Source organism: Grus americana, chromosome 26 (assembly GCF_028858705.1).
Source record: "Grus americana isolate bGruAme1 chromosome 26, bGruAme1.mat, whole genome shotgun sequence".
In the NCBI taxonomy this organism is placed as follows: domain Eukaryota; kingdom Metazoa; phylum Chordata; class Aves; order Gruiformes; family Gruidae; genus Grus; species Grus americana.
In genome coordinates, this window is record NC_072877.1 from 3,352,647 (window position 1) to 3,374,733 (window position 22,087).

The window sequence follows — 22,087 nt, forward strand, 5'->3', positions numbered from 1 at the left end:
TGTTTGCTTTGGGTGTGGGGGATGGCTGGTGTAGTATTTTCCTCATGTTCTTGTTAACAGTAGTACTTTTTTTTTTTTTTTTAGGGGTTTGTGCCCAAATGTGTGAATTTAACAGAATAACCTCCAAAACCCAGAGAACCACAGTGAATGCAGTTGAGGGGGGAGTTGCTCTCCCCCCATCAACGCCCCCCCGGGTCCCACAGCACGGTTCCGTGCTCCAAACTCGGCTTGAGCCGATGCCGACGGCCGCGGTAGCAGATTTTTTATTTTTTTTTGCTCGCTGTCCCTGCAGGGCTGGCTGCCCGGCTGCGCACCCGCACCGCCACACCGTGCGGAGCCGGGGGGGGGGGAAGGGGCTGCCCGGTGCACCTGGCCCCATCCCCCCCCATCCCCCGCCGGCGGCAGAGCCCGCCCAGCGCGCGCCTAATTGGCTGCGGGGGAGGGGCGGCTCATTAGGGATGCGGGCGCGCGCCGCGGCTCGCTAGTCGGCGGTGGCCGGAGCGCGGAGCGGAGCGGAGGCGCGGAGCCCCCTGCCCGCAGCCCCTGCCCGCCCTCGCCTGGCCGGGCGTGGGGAGCCTCCGCGCACCTGAAGAGAGAGGAGGGGTGGGAGAGGGGAGGGGGACACCCCCCCACACACACACACACACACCCCGCACACACCCAAAAAAAAAAAAAGAAAAGGTGAATTCTCCGGCTTGAGCTCGACTCCGGAGGGACCGGGAGGAGATTTGCATCCCTTCCCCTTCCACCGGCCGGAGGGGAGAGGCGCGGGAGTTGCGGGGACAGCATGGGCGGAGGGGCCGCAAGGAGCGGCTGCCCCCTGCGCCTGAATCGGCGGCTGCTGCTGCTGCTGCTGGGGCTCTGCAGCTGGACGGCCGCCCTGCGAGGTAAGCGGGCACCGCCGTGCCCCCGGCCGGGCTCCCCGCAAGTAGTTTGCGGCGGGAGGAGCACGGCGCTCGGAGGGGAAGGGGAGGGGAGGGGGGGTCCCACCGGTTGCTGCCGCGCGCGACCTCCCTCCTCGCGCCCCCGTGGCGGGGGAGAGGGGCGCGCGCTGGGAGGGCCGTTACCGCCAGGGCTGAGGGAGAGCGGCCAGCGGGCACCCACCCCCCCCAAAAACCAGCCCCGACCCAGCCCGGGGAAGGGCGGGAGGCGACAGGATCGTGCTCCGCTGCGGGCCAGCGCGTCCGGAGTTGGTCTGGGGCAGCGAGGTAGGAGGCGTTGCGGTGGGAGCTGTAGTGGCGGCTCAGATCCCTGGGGCGGAGGTCGGGTACCGCCGGGGTGCTGGGTTAACAGGGAGAGCTCCTGGCTCTTCAGTGCAGAAGCATCCTTGGGAATCCAGCGGGTGCTGCATCCTTTGGACAGCGTCTTTCAGAAACATTCACGACGGTCCTAGCGACTGGTCGAGTTGTCCCAAACGATGGGGTTTGGGAGGTTCAGGGACCGCTCTGGCAGTGAGAATCTAATTACCTGTCAAACAGCGCGAGTGCCCGAGGCTGGATGCGTGTACGCGCGAGTGTGTGTATTTTTTTGTTTTCGTATGTGTAAGGTGGATATTTGAGATGCTCGGAGCCCCCTTTTTTTTTTATTTAACTTTTTCCTGGTATATCACTTGAGGGAAATAATCTCTTTAGGGCAAATAGCCAAAGATGTCAACAGCTCCTCCTCGCCTGGCATCCTGGCGCCCTGGCTGGTGTATCTGGACTCCTTGAAGTATTGAAGGGCCTGGGAAGTGTGGGGGGGGCAATCCGTGTTATGTTACCCTTCTTGGAGGAAAGTGCCTGCTGTTGATAAGACACAGTTTCCCTATTTAGAGTCTATAATAGCACGTTCATTACAAATGGCTTATTTTTACGGAACAATCTGTCAATCGGACTTCGTAGATCCTAAAAGATTGCTCTCACTGTCGATACTGGTCTCTCTCTGCATGCCTATTGTCTCTCTGCTTCCATTTGCTTTTGTACTTTACTGGTTTGGGTCTCTGCGTAGGAAGTCATCCGCAGGTAGCTAGCGGATTGTGACATCTTGCCACAGTTCCTGGGCACCTTGCCGGCCACCTCACCTGCTGTGTTCTCCCCTTCCAGTCCAAGGACGGGTCTAGCAGAGGGGAGATCTGAGGGGCTTTTGTGCAATGGACACAATACAGTCTTTTGGTGGTTCTTTGGAAAAAAACAAACTAACCACAGAACAGGGAAATAAATGGTGAGAATAGAATGAGGTCTAATATCTCTTGATTTTTTTTTTAAATGCTTTCAGCAGGAAATATCTGTGACTGCAAAAGAATGCATGCATATTTAAATCAGCGATGCAAGGTGCTTATTGCCTTTTGTTTTACCCACCTGGTAGAACTCCATGGCAGTTCTTGCACTGTGTGAAGTGGGGTCAGGATCAGGCCCTGTAAGCATCCGAAATTTCACACGGCAGGTCACGCGTAGCAGGAGGACTGCTGTTGCTGTTGAGGAACAAGTTTCAACTATTTAATTAAAATTTACCGTGCGGGACACTTCAAGTTCTAGACTGGAGCAGAATTGGTTTTGGACGTTATTCTGGGGAAGAACAGTCTATTTTTTCATCAGTTTGGTGTCTGTGGTGTCTCAGTTGTGATGTTGCATAGTGTTTACTTGTAGTTTTGGCTTAAGCAGTTGGCCTCAGTTAACAACCCGGTGAGCTATAAGATTTTAGTTCATGAAGTTGTCTAAAAGCTGCCTCTGAAACACACTGTATTCCTGGATTCTGTTCTGAATGCAGTTTAAAGAAAAATGAAATGATTGTGGATAGCCTTCGCGTAGGATTTTAAATCTATTGGCATGAATATACATATATAGCTTTGGGCTTTTATTTTACAGGAAAAAATGCATAGACAATATGGTAATTTGAAAATGAGAAGGGAGTTGCTAATATTTATTACCTCACTGATGCATCGAAACTAATTTTGGGTTGCATGTACCTGAATAAAGATGTCTATAAAACGTGAACATTAATATTCTTCTGTGTCTCGGTATTAAAGCCTAAAGCTATGTGTTACACGGTGTTTATAGATCTGAGTACGCTTTGTTCTAAATAAGCATTGTTCAGGGATTTTCCTTTTCCAATAGTATGGCACTTACTGTACGGCTTGGTAGCCGCTGCATATTGCTACTGATTTTATTATGATAAAATGCTCCGCTAAGCTACCTAATGGAACTCGGGTGGGTCTGTGGACAGCAAGCTGTCGAAGGAAATATCTCCTTTTAGTCTGCAATTTTGGGGGGGGTGTGTTAAATTGTTTTTAACATAAAAAGCACTGATAACATGCAGTCCGGAGAGCTGCGTTTTTAAAGTATTATTCTGCATCTAGGAACCAAGATGACAAACCAGCCTCTGGACAGCAGAGCTCTTGGAGAAATAATGCTTGTTTTAGAAAGGTAAAAATAGCAAATTCTATTGATAAATCTAGTGGTGAAGACAGGACTGGTATGCAAGTGTCCGGATTGTACCTTGTGTCTTGCATTTAATAAGGTCCTTGTGCAAATTAGATGAGCCTCCATTTATTTCATTATAAATGGGCTGATATTTCATGCATGTAGCTGAGAATTCTGTCCGTATTTGCAAAGTACTTTGTTGTCACCAGCTCAGAGCTGTGTAAGAGCTGTCTCTGGTGCTTTATTTGAGGGAGTGCTGTTGATCTGCTGTGGGCAGCTCTGCTTTGGCGTTTACACTGCACGAACAGAGCAGAGAGGTTGTCTAGGTGTCCTGATTTCTGCATCCACACGGAAGTATATGATTTCTGTTGCTTTAGGAGACTGTCTCAAGTTCTCTTTCTCTGTTCCCTATACCCTGTTGAGAGTGAAGCTGTTTGATTATTTCTAAGTACATTCAACAGTTTACTGTCTGAAACCTTTCTGACGTGCCAGCCCCAACTGAATACACACCGTGTCAGCATATTGATTTATTTGATCGTAAAGTATGCACGTTATTAATACTTGAGCTAGGTGCAGACTTGAAATATTCTTAACGAGTGATATAGGAGTAAACAAAAATTAAGGCAAGACATGGGTGCTATAGGAATCTCTTGTATGACTCTTCAAATCACTCCAGATAACGTCGTATTTCTGTTTTATTAGAATAAAGCATTCATTAAAATAACAAACCACGTGCTCTGCTTTGAACCATCCTTCCACTATCCTGTAGTGTCTCGTGTGGGTTTCTCTGTCAACGTTTAGATTATTTAACTTTGTAACTGCTCAGAAAATAAACTTCCTTCACTTGTAGGTTTGTTTACTAAATAGTTTATCATCTTTCTCAGATCTTCACAACGATAGAGGCTCAGTTTGCATGTGGTGTAGCGTTTCTTTTCGGTTTTGTAGGTAGAGAGCTAAGGTTTCAAAAGGGAGTAATTAATTTCTCTAAACCCACAGGAAATTTGGGGGCTCTAAAGAGCAATATTTAAAAACTGGGTGCACGATGCAAAAGTTGTCACACTTTGGAACTCGTAGAGCATCTATGTGTGTACCTTTTTTTAAGTTACTGTCCAGTTTTGTTAAGGCTTTCACTTAGTCCTGATTTTTTTCCTGCATTTATTACTGTCTTTGTAATCTGTGTCACATAGTTTGTGAGATAATTCAGAGAAAGAGTGGGAAAATCCTACTGAGTGTAAGACTTTGGACATGAGTATGCTCTAGTTTTGTCTGTTACAGAACACTATCCTTATGCGGGTTGTTTTAATTTGCGCTCTGATAATACTTGAGTACGTTACTACTTTGCACAGAGAGCATACTATGAATTTCTGGAACGTACAGAACGGCAGTAAGTTTAACTTGTATTACTCAAACAAAAACCTGAAGAGCTGTACATATGATCCTGTCCTGGAAATGAGGCGTGCGCAGCCTCTGTCGTGCACTTTCTTTCTAATGCATGCATCTCTGTGAAAATATTTCGTTTTTGGAAAGCCGGGATAACTCTGCCCTTTAAGGTAACGTATTGCAGGGGTGGGTTTTCTTGGCTTATCCTTCATACACGCGAGCTTGTTCATATCTGTGCTCAAGGGATGTGTCATTTCTGTCTGTTCAGATGTATAGAATAAAGCTTGATCTGTGCAGGGGTGAAATGAGCTTTCCATGCTATGAAAGAAAATTTCCATCTTCATACAGTAAGAAGACTTGGTATCAAGATGAATTTTCACCAGTGAAGAATAGAAGCTAATCTGTTGATATTTTCACAGGGAATTACAGGAGGCAAACACAAACAGCATGATGTATGCTAAGATGGAAGATTACTTATGGTGCAAAGGATTCCTTGGGCCACTTGATGTATCTTTTCTCTGGTTTTAGTCCTGCTTTCTGGTGAAAGGTGGAGTCTGAGAGAAAGAGCAGAAAGCAGAATTTTAACACCAGAGGCTGCTGTTTCAGTTGTTTTTAGATGCTGCTGTTGTTGCAGTGAAGCAGATGGTCAGATTCATTTGTATAAAATAGAAAAATGTTTAATTTTCTATTTATACTTTTAAAGAACTTTAATTTTCATGTAGTATCATGTGGCCTTAGCTCAGAGCATGAGTATTTGTAAGTATGGAATTTTGTATGCTCCATCGTATCTCGTTAGAAGTCAATAAGCCCCATTTTAGAGCAAGAAGTAGGTATTAGAAGATGCTAACGCTATGTACAAGCCTAAGTAAGCTGAATTTTGTAATTCACCTGCATAATTGTGACCGATCTCATTTTCATCCATTTCCCCTCCCCACCCACCCTTTTTTTAACACTATTCAAAAGTGTTGTTAATAAAGAAGCTGTTACTGCAGGCCCTTGGCTGGCACAGTCCAGTTACTTGCCCGATACCGTTTAGTGCCGAATGCTTTATAGGAACTTGCGTGCAGGGGATGTCGGAGGGCAATTACACTTAAATGTGATGTTCCCTAATGAGTATTCTGCTGACTGCTGCTGTAGGTGTTTTTGTCTGGTTTGTTGTCTGTGTCTTTTTTGAATTTTATAAAGTTACAGACCTCAGTGAAGCCCTGATGCACTGAGTTTAATTTAGTTCCGTTTCGATAAAAAATATTTCCTTTAGGAACCTTAGCATGGTTTGAATTTATTCAGCAATTAGCTTGCTTTTGGATTATTGAAGAGGATGAATAGGTGGTATCTAATTAATCTACTTACACAAGGTATTCTTTGTGCAATAGTGTGTCTGTATTGTTTTAGGACAATGACAAATTAACATGGTTTCTCAGGCAAGGATACGTATGTGAAATTACACGCGTGCATCACAAACATAATTTCAGCACACAGCTATCCTAGTCTTTCTGTATTGTGCTCAAAAAAAATATAAAATGTTACCGTACATGTTTGAAATTCCTACTGTGAACATCTCATTGGAAACCTCTGCTCAATGTGTCGCAGCAAGAGAAAAATACAAACAGGCAATGACCTTAATTTCTAGATGACAATGTTCTGAAGAGTTTCTAAAAGCCACAAACCTGTTGCAAGCAATTGAAAGGAGAAGCAGTCTGGGTCTGGACTGTTCCGATGGAAAAGCAATGCAAAATGGGAAGTCCTGATGCTAATTACCCACTTTGCATCCAGCTGATGCTGGCTGGGACTAGGTGGCCATCCGAGGGGAAGCTGGCCTGGGAGGTGGCTCGGTTTGGATGCCAGATATGTGCTCTATGAGTCTACTGTTCCACAGAAAAACATTTTTAGTAGAGGCTCTGCCTTTAATAGGCAGGCCAGGCAACTTTGCAAGGTAGAGATGACCTGAAGCTGTAGCGTCCAGTCCACGAACACAACAGACCAGTTCTTGTACTGTCTGGACTGCAGTCATTCCCAGTTCTGTAACCATCACGATCAGGGGACTTAGATGTCGAAGGCTTGGCTGGGAATGGATGTACCTGGACTTTAGTCCCAGCTCCAGACCTGCAACCTTGAAGAGAGTGACTTTGTGGTTCCCTTTTGGAGGTGATGGTTAGCTTTTCTTGCCCTGTGTACAGTACCCGTACAGTAAGGGTTTGGGTGTAATTGGAAATGGCTTCTGTTCTTTGAAGGTCCAATGGATGCTTCAACACTTGAAACGCTGTAATAAAAGAGCATCATTAATCCGCAGATAAAGTTTATTGAATGTGTCTAGACATAGAAAGTGTATTCAAAATGAATGGAAATAGTGTAGCCAAACTCTTTTTGTTTCTTCGTATCCATGCTTGTTCTAAAGAAGCAATAGGAACAACAATAGAAAAACTTCTAAAAAATTGCTTCTGACTTTTTCCAGGAGACCTGCTTTTTGCCTTTATGCTGAATAGAGAATTAACATAATATTTAACATGCTTTGATGTCTAACTTGTGTTGAATGTCAAAAAGCTTTTTGAAAAAATCTGCTCCAGGTTGATGAGATTTTTGGTTTGTCCTGCTACAAATAACATATTTTGGATTTTGCTCTGTGCATGTTTTAGTGTTCTTTGACTCACAGCACAGAAAACTGAAATACCGTGCAGGTTGTTCATCTGTAAACGCTTAAAACAAGTGTTATATGGCTCACCTTCTGGCTGGATGTACTGAATTTTTTTTTTCAGTAGAAAGTGCTTTTGTGGATCTAAAACTTTTCTTGTGTGAGCATTTCTGCATGTGAAATTTAATTGCTTGAATCTTGGCAGTCAATAAACATAAAAAGAGCAAACATGGAGACTTCTTATAAATTGTGAACAGTTATTCACAAAATTGCTTCTATACTTACACCTTTCCTAATAATAAATTGCATTACAGAAAAACAAATTTGCTCTATTAATTGAATTCAACCTTTCTTATAAAACCATATCTCTCTTGCAGTTCAACAGATGTGTCTGTGACTTTTATGGTGACAGATTTTTCAGGTTAGCTATGTTCTAGGCCAGATTTAAAACCGCTAAAGATCTGTGGTAAGCCATTACCCTTTGAAATACTAATTTCAACTTCCAATTCAGGAGGTATTTGCTGCTGCTGATATATTGTAAGGTATTTACTGCTGCTGACACATAATGCTAGTTTTCAGCTGGAACTTTTTGGTTCTTGGCTGTAAAGAACATGGACTGTTTGGAATAAACCAGTAATTTTGGGTAGCAGTTAACAGCGCTTTGCCCGTCAAAAGCTACGTACTGCAGATCCATGATGAATGTACTGGACGCACTGGAAGATACCAGGTGGTGCATATATTTAATGCACACCGTTCCTCTTCAGCATGATGTCCTCACCGAAGGCTTCCAGATAAAGTTCCCAGTGTCATTATTCACATCATGTAGTTCTCAGAGCTAAGTAATTTTCAAAAAATATAGATTCATTAAAATAGCTTTCTAATTCTGGAATTTAATTATTTGTCCTGGATAATTATGCATTTTTAAGACTTTGAGATTCCTTATATGGTTCATAGGCAAATGATCAGTAATTTCCCTTTTAAAAATGAGTGAAAGTAGCTGACAAGTATTCCAGTGATAAATATAGCAGTGCAAAAACCTCTTATTTACCATTGTAAACTATAGAATCCTGATAGAATCAGTGGGTCAAATCTGTAGATCCAAAATTGAGTAACTCGGCGTATCTGAGGTGAAATCCTGAACATCTGCCTTATTTTTCTGCCTGCTGCGTGTATTCTGATTTTTGTTAGGTTGGGTTTTGGGACCCGTAATCAGCTAAAAATAATGGATGATATTAGGCCTGGTATATATTATTTTGCGTGAATGCAAACATCTCAAAATTTATTGCAAAGGGCTATGCAGTAAATAGTTTTGTATAATGAAAAATTTCCAGGTCTCAACGTTTAATTTTGATCAGCAGAAGTATGAAACCAGCCTTTTGAAAGGTTTTGTGAATAAAATGCTGGGAAAGTCCCTGTTACTAGAACAATAAGTCATCTTGTAGCTAGGACTTTCTCGTAGAGCACGCCGAATCTGTGCGTAGGTTTGGCGAGTCTGTCTGGCAGTCGCATCTGGGGCTGAGAAACGTTGCTGTAAAATGTTTTGCTATTGCAGAAGCACGGTGGTTCCTCAAAGGAGGAAGGATTGCTCGGAGCGTTCAGGCTGCTCTGTTGGAGATACGCCAGCCTGACACGAGGAGCAAAAGGTTGGCAGTATATGCAACCCTGTATTAGTTAACACTTTCTTGTAGGGAAAATGTGTTTATTCATGCATTCTTTCTCATTATCAGTCCAGCTTTTTAGCTTTTTTCTAAAGAGAAGGCAAATTCAGTAATATTAATTTAGTTTCTAATAAATAGTGGTTGTATGTTAAGAGTGGAAACAAGTTAGTCCTTTCCAGTTGTCATTTGGTAGCACAGTTTATAGTTCTACTGAATACCCAGAGGCATTCCATTAATACTGAATTTGGCACAGTAACAGTAAAGCTCCTTCTACTCCCACTATAATATTAAAAATGTAGGACTTATTTTGTGTCAAATGAGCTAACAAAATAAAAGATGAATTTAAAGTATTTAATCTGTCAGCATCAATGAATCTAAGAGGATTATCATTCCATTACGGCTAATAGATTTTTTCCAAAGATAACTTTGCTACTTGACTTGCCTATTTCTATGAAGATTGTTACAGATCCAATTTAGACTACAGTTTAAATATTCCTGCTCTATTTTGATTGAATCTGGGAGTTAGTAATGTGGTACCTGGCTTATGCTGAGTTTGATAACTTTCCTTCAATCACTTGAATACAGGCTCTCATTTTTGCATCTTCAATTCTTCATAAAGATTGCGTAGTGTTTTCTGTTTCGAGTTGTACGAAACACGACTTAACTGTTCAAGCTTGAGAGCTGTAATTTAACAAATCACGTGCCAACCTCTCCTTGCTTCCTTTCTGAGGAATTAGCAAGAGGTTGGAAAAGCAAGCGTAAAAATCAGGATTACCCTTATGATGGGTATCTTCCTACTCTGTAAAATCAGTAGCAAAATTCCCATCGATGTACCCTAGTATAAGGAAAAGGCCCTGAAGGTTGGGATTCTTATCTTCTGAGTCATCATAACTTTATCTGGGTCTTGGAGTGGACGGTGATGTGTTCGGTTTCTTTGAGATAAACAGGTGTAACTTCATTTGATGCCTTAAATAGAATGGGAACACTTGTCTCTTCCTTCCACCTCCCCAGGCAAACTCTGTGGAGGAGGGAGAAGAGTACATCGTAGGTGGAGAAACTTCCTGGTTTTAGAAGAGCCTGGGCTATAGCTCTTGACTTAAGTAACTGTAATAATGCCTTCGCCAAGGTCTTGAGGTTTAACAATTAGAAGTACTGTCGTAAAGGGAGAACACATGGTAATAGACATTAGTCCCAGCAGATAAATTCCCACTCTCACATTACATGCTGAATTTTTCACCAAAAGGCTATCACAAGATTTTGCAGCATACGTGATATTTCACTAAGTTGTTTGGGAAAATTAAAAACTTTGTAGTGATGCTAACCACCAGTGGGTTGTAGGGAGGCATTGTGACTGTTTGATTAGTGAAATGATCTTAGCCACATCTGGGTAGACCGATGCTCCCGTTGAATTTAGAATTTAGCAGGTCCTTAGTCCTTTCAGAAGACAGACCAGAGATACATGTAAATGAAAACTGCACCAACCTCTTACAGCTGTAATCATCTCCCAAATTAGCATTGCAGTGCTGTAGCTTATGATGTCAGACTGAATTACATGGCTATCGAAACGCCACAGTGTACTTCAAAACCTGTTTGAATTCTGTGAATAATTTAAGGACTTTCAGTTTCCAATATTATTTAGTGCTTGTCTCTAGTTTGGTGTTTCTAATCACCAGGGGGTTTTTGATGAATACATTAAATGCAGGAAAGGTGGCAAACCTCAGAGCAAGACCCCTTCGCAAGTCCAGCAGTGATGGAATGCCACTGTAGGAGGGGAGAGGACTAGTAAAACATCGTAAATGGTGACCACAGTGTTCTTAGCTCTCATCACCTATTGCTTTGATAAGATGGTGTCTGTAACTAACTGACATTTCTAGCTGGTTTTACCACTTCCAGCAGAACAGCTTCAGCAGTCATGAACTGATTTGTGTGTTTGTGTTTGAAATACAGCTGTGCTCTTTAGCACTTTTACCCCTCGAGGATATGAAAGTACTCAAGAGATTTCATATTTTTTCAAAGGGCAGGAGCAATGTTAGTGGAAGGGGGGAGGAGTGCAGAAAACTGGCTGGTCTACCTCTATATTTTTTGAAAGTACTGTTACTGAAATATTCTCTATAAATGCTCTCCAGCATCTTCTGGTTGAATGAAGGGAGGCAAAAGGTGAAGGGCCTTCTTTCTGCTGATTAAATGTTATTACTTTTCTGAAAATGCGTTGTGTAGACTATTTGCTGTTTCTCTGTGTCTTAGAGATTTACCTCATGTAAAAGATAAAACAAGAGTAAATGTTGTGGAGCTAATTCCAGAGTCCTGCTGCTGCCCGCTGTGGTGGTGGTTAGCCAACCTGCAGCCCCCATGAATGAAACCAACCACAGCCATTAGCAGAACTATTGTCAAGAGATTTTTGTGCTTTTGGAACATCAGTTACAGTCTGCTCAGTCCTGTAAGGACAAAAGATTCGCCCGTCAGGATGGAAACTGCCAGCCACCACTCCATGGGCCCGTTCTGTTCAGCTGTCGTGCAACCTGCTGCGCTGTCGTGCAACCTGCAGCATTCCCTCACCCGCGCGTTTCACGCTTCACCTCTAAAGCAGCTTTACACGAGAGAGTAGAAGAAGCTGCTGCTGAGAAATAGGGCTTTGCCTGGTTTGGGTTCATATTTTTAACCTCTGCTTTCTTTGCAAATACACACAATAAAAATCCACAAAATGCTAACAGCTCACACAAAGGAGGGGTTTTTGTTTGTTTTAAAACCCTTTGGAAGATCTATATTTAAAATGCTTTAACTATGTTTTATAGGAGAACAAGCTATTTTTCATACTGGGCAGACAGGAAGGAACTTCATTAATCCAAGATAAGTAATGGAGGTGTGGGAGTGATTGCTTCATTTTTTCAGTGCACAGTACATCTGGAAATAAACAGCTGCACGTTCTTGCTTTTTGTTTGGTTCTTGTGGATTTTTTTTTAAGCTGGCCAGACACAGAATGACATGTCACGTGTCCAGCCAAAATGTTGGCTTGTACGCACAGGACACACAGTTTGCTGCCCTGTGGGTCTTTTTGCCATGTCATGCAGAAGGAAAACAGAAAGGGAAGCAATGACTTTTGACTCAGATAAGCTTAGATTAAAACCAGTGGGGACCCCGTGCTCTAAGTTGGCTTCTGATGGCTTTAGATGGGGCTGATCTTTGCACAGGTACTTGGGTGAGACACCTGAAGGGACATCTGGAAGTTTGGGAGGGCAAAAAGCTCCCCTGCTGCTAGAGTAACGTGGTGATACTTGTTCTGGTTGGGACTCCAGTGTCCCGTAAGCGAGCTGTATTTCCTTGTGCTGAAGGCTCACTGTTACGACCCAGCTGATGATGATGCATGGTAATGCTTCTCAAGAGCTAGCCTGACCCAGCAGACTGCTTAAAATTCATGTATGGTATCAGCTGCGAAGCAATGTCTGAAACCCATAAGAGGGCTGCAATATCCTAATTTATTGCCAGTACCTCTTTTATGCCCACTGAACTATTCAGATCTTTCCACAGTTGATTATTCTTTTCTGCAGTTATGTTGGAGGGGGAAGAAGGAGAGAAAAAATTCCTTTGCCACACAAGCATGTTACTAGACTGGCACGTTGCTACTTATAAGCAACCTCTTACCTCTTAAAGTAGGCGTCTCTAATAAGACGATGCAGGAGAAAAGGATTGCTTAATAAAGGGGAGTTGAGCGCACGTGGAATAAATAACTTGTCTAAATTATAAACAATAGTTTGTTATGATGAGATCCGCCACAGCTAGGGTAGTTTGCTTCCATTTTTATATCATTATTTTAGCTTAGTAATGCTAAAGTGCATTCTTGAAAAAAACTTTAAATTGGTCTAGTGAGTGTGATTTTTTTTTTTTTTTGTTTTGCTGTGAATGAACTGAAAACATGCTATCTTTCAAAACACTTCAACATACATTATCAAGATTTTTTCTTTAGCTGAGCTTTGCGAAATAATTTATTAACTATTGCAGCATCCATCATGTTCACACACCACGTTTGCTTCATGGAGTTCCTAGTAGTATCTCTGACTTTCAAATTTCCAATAGTTTCAACAAAATGTAGTTGACATCTAAAAACCTCCAGGTGGAAACATTGTTTCATGATTTGGTAGCTGCTTTTTTGTTTGTCTTCTAGTGATTTTTCTCTTGGTTTAGGCTGAAGATTTTCTTTTCCCTTGCCTCTGTGGGATTAAGTTGGATCTGAGTTTGAAAAGAGGCAGCAGTTGGGTAGGGAATGAGGATGAGGAAGTAAAACCTATTTAAATAAAAAGGCTTCCCTTCCTAGGAACAAACACAGAACTTGTTTTAAGCCCAAGCTGTTCTTCTTGCACTTCTGTTTATTTTAAATCTCTCAGCATTGTGGACAGCAGTAGGAGAAACCTTCTTCATGGCTATTTAAAATGCTCAGTGGCTTAATAAAAACAATTCACAAAATTCTGCTCCAGCATCTGGTACCGCATATATCATAGCAATAACCACAGCTATTATTTTTACTCTTGAGACTGGCGTGTGCCTCAAAAGGGATGTTGCAACATACTGTCTCGTGTTAGTGAAGAAGGTTCCATTGCAATTCCTTGTCCGTGTTCTGTCTCCTTTAACTCAGAAAAAAGCAGATAATTTCTATGTGGTGTTTGAGCCATTCCCCAGCTGGCCTTGAAATACTGACACAGAAATACTCGGAGTGTTACGTGTGCGTTGGTTTTGTGAAGGGAGTACAAGATACTAGTGAGCAAGTTTGATTTTGATCAGGACAGCTAAGCATTCTGATGCTGCTATTTCTAATATATCTGTGATTTTGGTAGTAGCGCTGTGACTTTGTTCAGCAGATTACAAACAGTCGCCTTTGCAACCCTTTTTGTGTAGATTACTTCGTAATATTTGTCGCTGTGTAGCTGTCCACAGATAATGCATCTTGATAGTTTTTAATACATTGGAAAACAAGGGCATTTGTTTTGCTTTAGTGCGTTGTCTGGCAGAACGTGCTCAAAAGCGTAGGGCGAATAGGGTTGATCAAAGGATTGTAGCCTTAATTTTTTGGGGTGAAAGTATTATATTGGCTATTGAGTGGCTTTTCAGTAAAACAGATTTGTCACCGGCAAGTGTTAATAAAGATTTAGACTGGTCTATGAATAGACTCCTATACAGAGTACTGAGATGATGTCCTGTATTTATGAAAACAGATTTTGACCTCTAGGTTGTCATTAAACTATTTCTGCTGGAGATCAGCAAATCTCTTGTGGCTATTACTGTTGTTGCAAGCTATTCCACTGATTTGGCACAACAAATTTCTCAGTAACAACGTGAAGTAAATTGTTTTAATAAAGAGAAGACTATGACAAGGTGACTGTTGAGAGAGTCTTTTTATCATGTCAAGGATCTTTAAGACTTTAATTCAAAAAGTTAGGTAGCCCTGATAGTGCTCCTGCAGACACACATTCTTCCGTATTCGTGCATGGTTTTTGTGGGACTGACTAGAACTCAAAACATGTTTGTTTTCAAATGATATCAAGCTTCTTGGTGGATGGAAATGAAAACTTCATTACTTAAATGTGGTCAATACCTCTCAGGTAAATTCAGGCTCTACCAAATATTCATTTCATAATTGGATGAACATAAGCAGTAATACAGAAAGGATTTCCCCTAGTTGTACAGTGGGTGAAAATTAAGAAAACCTCCAGTATTGTGTTCCGGCAGCTGGAGTGCAACACCTAACTGTGTATCTGCGCAGAATTCAGCAAAGTAATACACGCATGCTTGAAAAGCTGGGGTGCAGTAGCAATCACCAACATGCTTTATATTTCATTATTCTCTGTAGTGTCTATAGAAATCGTCAAATTACATTTTTTAAAACATCTTTGACACCCTTCCCTTTGTGTAAGATGAGTCAATGAATCCGTAAGTTGGAATCGTCCTACTTGTGGTAGTTCTTCTCATAGGCTGGTCATCGTGAGCATGTCAGTTAAATTTAGCGTGTTTGCCTCAGTAAGAGACTCTGAGTTTATAGTCAGTATTTGCTATCCCTACTTCTGTGTCTACTTTGCATGCCTGAAGTGATAACTGAGATGCTAATGTGAGAATACACAATCTGCTTCGTCGCATAACGAAATCAGCATTTAAACTGAAATCCCATTTAGTTTGCTCTTAGCAGATCACCTTCTTGTCACCTGCACCTCAGCACATCCAGATCTGTTCTGACATGGCTGTTGTGGTTGATAGGCTCAGCCAACCAGTGAGACTTTAGACTACCTTCGGTGGGTTGTGCAGAGCTCTCGATCACCCTGTGTGGTTTGTCTTTCTCTTAATAGATAGGGATGATCTAGGCTGAACTTTAAGTGAAATGAATTATTTGTGCCTTGGCTCCTCCTTTGTTGTTCTCCCTTATTTCTTGGTATCGTAGGGCTACAGAGAATGAATCTGATGCTGCAGTAGTTGGGGCAAGCTGTATGCTTGTTAGGTCAGTCCTAAATTTTCATAGACTACTAAGCAGCAAATCCTTACGTTTATAAACAAATGCATCTTCTTCCAGACTGGAATAAGCTAGGAAGCTACTGAATTAATGAAACACTGAAAATGCATGTGCTGTAGCTGTTCTCTTACTTGGTTTCTCTCTTGCACCGTTACTCCTGTAGTAGATGCCTGTAAACTACTTGACAGCCTTCATTTCGAGCACAGCAGAAATGGGGGGGGCAGTATTTCAAGTATTCGCTTGTGTTCTAGTTTTGTGGGGTTTTTGTTTGCATTTATTTTATGGAAGGACACGTGTGAAACATTTGTGGCAGTGTATCCCACATGGCATTCGGGGGGAGGCTCAGGGGTCAGTTCCCTGGGTTAGACGTTGATGGGAAAATGGAAAGCAAGTGTCAAATAAAAGCAATAGTCACTTATTTATAGTGGAAGGAAACGCTGTGCGCATTGCTCATCTGTTCTAAAAGGGGGAAACAGGAAAAAACACCACTGTGTTCTTGTAGACCTGTACTTGTAATACATGAGAGAATAAAAAAAGAATCCATTTCTTATAGCCTGTAAATTGCTCCTAGCCTGCATCACACGTTGCCAAATAAACAGTTGCCAGTATTATGTTTTAGTTGTGTGTCACAGCAGTGACTAATGAGCAAAGGTGTGGATTTTGAATAGTACCACCTCCTTTCCCTCATCTTATGCTAGTTAATAATCTGGACTGTCTCATCGCTCGTTGGTATCTCCTCCTCTTTCCCCTCTCCATTTATTTGCATCTTTTAAAAATGACCTTGTTATACTTCCAAAAGACAAATTCTAGTGGGGGCAGGCTGCAATAGCTGCTGGCTTTCCCATGGGCAGAGTTCTGTGGCTTCTGATTTGCTGCAGAAGAAATCTGGATGACAAGGAAATAAAAGATGGAATTAATATACTCGGCTGCATGTAATCAAGACCTAAACCACCCCGTAACATGCATCAACGGGGCCTGCAACAATGGCTTTAAATATTTTATGTCCTGCAGACAAAGGGTGCTATTTATGGTTTTACATGTAACCTAGATTATAATCTTGCCCAATATTGTAGAATACCCTCTCTATCTTCTACTCCGTGAAATCCCAGTGTTGCCTTGGCTTACTGAAACCTTGCAGGGGAGATTGGGTTGTGCTCCCAGCTTTGCTCACTGAGATTTCTTGAGTGTTGCAAAACCTCTGTACTACACATTTCATGAGCAGATTTTCTGCTGATAATTATTCTGAGATTTCTTTGAGACATGATTATTTTGCAAATGCCTCTTCTCTTACGTAAAATTACATAATAACTACTTTAAGTTGCCCTGTGAAATAGTATTTCAATGTTTTTTTTTTAATGTGACTAGAATAGCAAAAAAGCAAGGTTCCCTGCTGTTAAAATGTCACAACATCTGTAAATTCTGTTGGATAAATTGCATTTCTTGTCTTTATTAATAGTAATTCACACCTCAAGGTCTTTTACCTTTGCACCTAGATTTTGTCACATTGCTACCTGTTTCTCTAGAAACGGGAATCTTCTTTCAAAAAAAAATCCCCCAAACCAATCCACCACTTAAAAACCAAGTCCTCACCCTCAGAGAGCATTGAGACAGCTGGAGAATTCTCTGGGATGAAAAGACGTTCTTCAGCCGCGGAGCCACCGGAGCCGCACGTTCAGGGGCTCTGCGTGTGTGACTTTTGTGTCTGGTCTGGAGATGCCTTGCAGTTGCTAGGTGTCAAGGTAAACATATCCAATATATCTTTTGTTTTCTTTTGACTTATCTTAGCCCCAGAGAGCCTAATATAAATAATATTTTACCAGAAATAAATCTGTACTTGAAGGCAAGCAGAAGAGATGACCTAAATAGATGCCTTTCACCTATGAATATCCATATCAGACAGTTCTTTGTATCAGTCTGGCCGTGAGAGATAAAAATTACAGAACTGTGCTGGCTTTTACGAAGTTTGAGAAATTCTTAGTAACGCTGTGAACTAATAAATTATTGCTTATCAGAAATATGAATGTCATGTCTCAATGTCTGCATTTTTAAAAGAAACTTCAAAAGAAATCTTTGTCTTATGGATTCCCTAGTTTTTCATAAAAGGCTGAAAAACACTTTTTAGAACCTTAAACTGCCGTCTTCTTTCAAATCTGTCTTGACAACTGTTTAATGGTATTATCGTCAGAAATGGACTTCACCAACGTTGGAGACATCTGAGCAATTTTAAATGACACTGGAGTTCATGTAGGCGTGCTGCCTAGAAAGTAGCTAGATTAAAGGCTAAACTCATCTTGTCTGCTGTGAGCTGCGATATATCCAATGTAGTAAACGGGAGCGTTATAGGCCAGAAGTTGAGGGGAGTCAGATGGAAAGAAAACTATACTAAGGACTTAGCAAGTTGGGTGTGGATACGTTGGTTAAGGCAATAACATACTATCCAGAAGCATGGGTTTAATTTCCTGTCAATGTTTTTCTGATCAGCGTAATTCCTGCGACTGCACAATGAGCCTCTGATTTCCTCGTTTCAAGCTCTTAACTTGGTTTTTCAGCTTAAGCTTTTGGGGAAGGATTTCAGTGTTTGTGAGATGGGAAAAGAAGAAAGTGTATAACTCATTAAAATGTTACTGAAATCATTCCATCTCTTGGACAACGCCTTTAGATCTGGAGTAGGTTGTGAATAAAACGCACGATGATGAGTTGGCTGTCGAGTGGTCTTCAGAAATATGTATATGAGTAGAAGGTACTGGCAAGGGAGCAGGTGCCCGTGTGCTTTCCAGTGCCGTGATGGGCATTGATTGATTTTTTTTTTTTTTTTTTTTGGTAGGCTTTTCTCTGAACTAGTTTCATTTTCAAGTGACTGTACAAACTTTAAGCCTGGCACGTTCCAGAAAGGACAATACATGGAAAGTTTTAGGCTGTTTATTAGCTGTCCAGATCATGTATTTTTATAATAGTTTTATTTCAGAATTTTATTAAATAGCCTTAAATCACCAAACAATTCTGCATCTGTAAGTGGATATCACTTGCTAAAAACCAAACCAAAATAATAATAAAAAAATAGAACCTGTAGAATGTTACAATTTTCCTTAAATACATTACTGTCCAAACCAACCCACTTCAGAAGTCTTTATGCTTAACTATCCTGGCACTGAGTGAGCTATGGGCGTTCCCTCTGGAAGCTATCCCTGGGATCCTTCAGCTGCCCCCAGACTTTATCATTCCCAGATGCCAAAACACGGTACAAGCCCATCCATTTAACTCTTATTTTTGTCTGTTTAATGAACAGGCAGGAGACTTTGTGGTGTTCTTGCAGGTCAGGTGCTGTGGATTGCCCTTATGACTTCGCTGCTGCGAGAGCCCCTCTGTTCAGAAAGGTGGTGTGAAGCCTGATAACGCTTTAGGGAAGGGAATCGCTTCAAGTCTTGTTTGTGACCCAGATGCACAAGGCTCAAGCTACAGATTTTTTTAATTTTTTTTTTTTTTTTTCTGTAAGGTGAAGATAGTTTAGTGCATGCGTTTTTTAAATGTCTCTACTGATATCGAGGATTGCGTACTGGTAAAAGTGTGGTGTACTGACGGTTTTATGTGAATTACATGCCTTTGCACGATCCAAAGTCACGTCTTTTGACTGCCTTGTTAGTTGCCACTGTTGATAATGTTTTCCGAGAGTTAAAAGCTGGGTGTTTCCAACTGCTAAAACACAGACGAAAGCCAAATGGTCAGCTAAATGACTTTTCTTCTTTTTGTAATAAACAATCCTCTTTCATACTTTATTAATGATATGCGATGTCCGTACTTGTCATAGTTCTCTTTGTCTTTCTCACACTAAATCCAAAGGATATTAGTTTGCCTTCCTCAAGGGAGGAGCACTGATCTACTCATGAGGTAGGTCTGGCTTACAAAGCTTGTGAAATCCAGAGGAAATCCTTTGATTGGCAGGGAAAATTGCCACCGACTTGACTTTGCATGCTGTAGCCTCACCAGAGATTTGCTTTGATGCTGCCTTGTTTCCTGCTAATGCAAAAGCAAAAGTTGCTGCATTCCCAATTACTACTTTATCTGTTGTAAACATGGTCCCTTGGGAAGGTGCTTGCTTGGAAACGATTTACATGTTTGACAGCAGGTTCTCTTCCCTGTGTTAAAAATGTAGGGCAGTTTCCGTCAGTGATAGAGACCCTCTCTTCATTTTTCCTTCTTTTCTGTGGGTGGATAATTATATTTGCAGGCCCAAAGAAAAAATCTGCTGCCACGCAGACAATTTTCATTAATTTTATAATAACTTAATCTGTGTCAAGGAACATAAAATGGATCAAAACCTAAATGAGAATGACTATTAAAATAATAAAATATTGGCACGCAGCTAAGCTTCAATGCATTATCATTCAGACTTGAGAAGCTGTTAAAGTTGGAATGTTGTAGTTCATCTCAAAGGAACCATTTTTAGTTTAATATGTTAAATTGCATTAAAATTAAAGTATAAAAATAGCCTCTCCTAAATTATATCTGCAGCATGTGACTTCTCAGGCCTATTTACTTTTTTTTTTTAATCCTGCTAAAGTTATGACTGAGAATGTTATAAGCTTTTCTATTATATATGTGGTGAAAACCAATTAGTCTTGCAGTGCTGGGCCTTAGAAGCCTGCTGATGTAATGTACGCAGTCATGAACAAAAGAAAGTTATTAGAATCATTTGCAGCAGGTTACTCTGGAAGCTGTAGAAATGTGTTCAGCTCACTGAAGGCAGAGTTTCCGAGAAGCTCCAGTGCTATATTTCTTCCCCATCCCCAGAAATGCAGAGCGTGCCCTTCGGCTCCTCCTCGTGAGACTGAGGAGCGGAAAAAGTTGAACGCTCTGGTAAATTGGGTGTGTGAGGCTGAGCGAGGCAGGACCCCCCGAGCCCTGCTGAGAAGGACTGAGGAGAAGCGATGGAAGGCCCACGGAAGGTCCACGCAGGGCGCAACCCAAACCTTGTGTGGGTGAGGCAGTAGGTGTTAAGAAGGGCTGAATGAAGGTGAGACACATTCACAGGTCACAAAGCACAGCCCGAAGGTGGCACAGAAAGCAGTGAATCACGTACAGAGTGTATATATTAAAAATAAAATCCCTTCCTTGCGAGGGGAATGTCTGTTTAGGGGAACAGCCACTTGCAGCAGCACATCAGTTGTTTTTACCCTCTTACTATGCCTTTTCCTTGCTTGGGTATTGCCTTTTTTTGTCTGGTTGGTTGGGTTTTGGGAGTTTGTTGGTTTTTGGTTTTGTACATCTCGCTCACTGGGGATGGGCATGGGCTTTGTACAGTATCAGAGCAAAGATTCTGAGTTTTTTTTGTCTTATCTTAAAGTTCTGAATTCATCGAAGCAGCCCTTACCACTATAAACAGGACTTGAAGTAATGCCTTTTTTAAAAAATAAGAAATAAAAAAGGTGATATTCAAAATATATACTATATACTTGAATAGTCTACTTTCCTGTGTTCCTTGTCTTGCCTTTTTTAGTACATTTTAATTTGCACTGTTGCTGCAAACTAATAGAATAGATTATTCATGGAAGATTTGTTTTTATTTTCTATAATTGCTCGAAATAAAGATTTCTGGAGCTTTTAAAAGCTGGAGTAGGAAGTATGAAAATACCGTGTTCCTATGAAACCTTGATATTTTAGTACATTTTAGGATATATAGGAAACAAAGTATTTGGCCAAACTCTGTTTTCTTTATGAGAACAAATGTTCTTAAAGCTGAGTGTGGATGTCATATTGCAGAATTGATGCATGAATACTGCCATACCAGTGTTTTGTTGGGAGTTTTTTGTTTGTGGTTTTTGGTTGTTTTTTGTTAAAGAGTGATTAGTGTTATTCTGTTAGTGTGTATTTTAATATTTTAGGAAAATATTACCTAAAACCAGATGCTTGAGGATTAGTGGATTAACACAACAAATAGTGGACTCTGGTATACAGGGGATGCAGGCTGCCACAGATCAGAAAATCTAAATGTGCTTGCAAGGAGGTTTGTGATAGATTTTGGGTTAACCACAGGAGGTTTGGCAGATGAAAAGTAAAACTTTATTTACAAAACGCTGCAAAGACAGCCATCCTCTGTGGTTAATTAGACTTTATATAAATTGGCACAATAGTGCTACTTTACCTGAAGATGATTGATCTTGCATTTTTTTACATACACTTAAAATAAAATCTATTCCATATTACTTGCATAAGTAGTTGATTGCACGATGGCTTTGGATTTCTGAGTCTCAATGCTGGCAATAACATACTGAAGGCTAGAATAGTGTAAAGGGACCAAAAAAGAAGTCATCTTATGCTTAATTAGTCCCACAAATCTAATTTTATGCTTTTTATAAAAAACAGAATAGCTTTTGGGTACACACTGCCCTTCATTTTCTACATAAACACATAAGAACACATAAAGGCTATGCTTTGAATTAACAGCCAGTATTGATTTACTGTCAAAGATAAAAACATTGGTGACATCGGGGAAGAGCTCCAGGAATTTTTATTTAGAATGTTCCAAACCGTGTGC

General features: G+C 41.2%; 1 protein-coding gene across 4 annotated transcripts in view; it reads left to right on the forward strand.

Moving 5' to 3' along the window:
- Positions 1-507: 507 nt before the first annotated feature.
- UNC5D (unc-5 netrin receptor D) overlaps positions 508-22,087 on the forward strand; it is a 161,307-nt gene continuing 139,727 nt past the window's right edge. For all 4 annotated transcript variants that reach the window (XM_054804681.1, XM_054804683.1, XM_054804682.1 and 1 more), the window contains exon 1: positions 508-887. In XM_054804681.1, the coding sequence (XP_054660656.1) occupies positions 788-887 (100 nt within the window). In that variant the 5' untranslated portion in view covers positions 508-787. The remainder of the gene's footprint in view (positions 888-22,087) is intronic.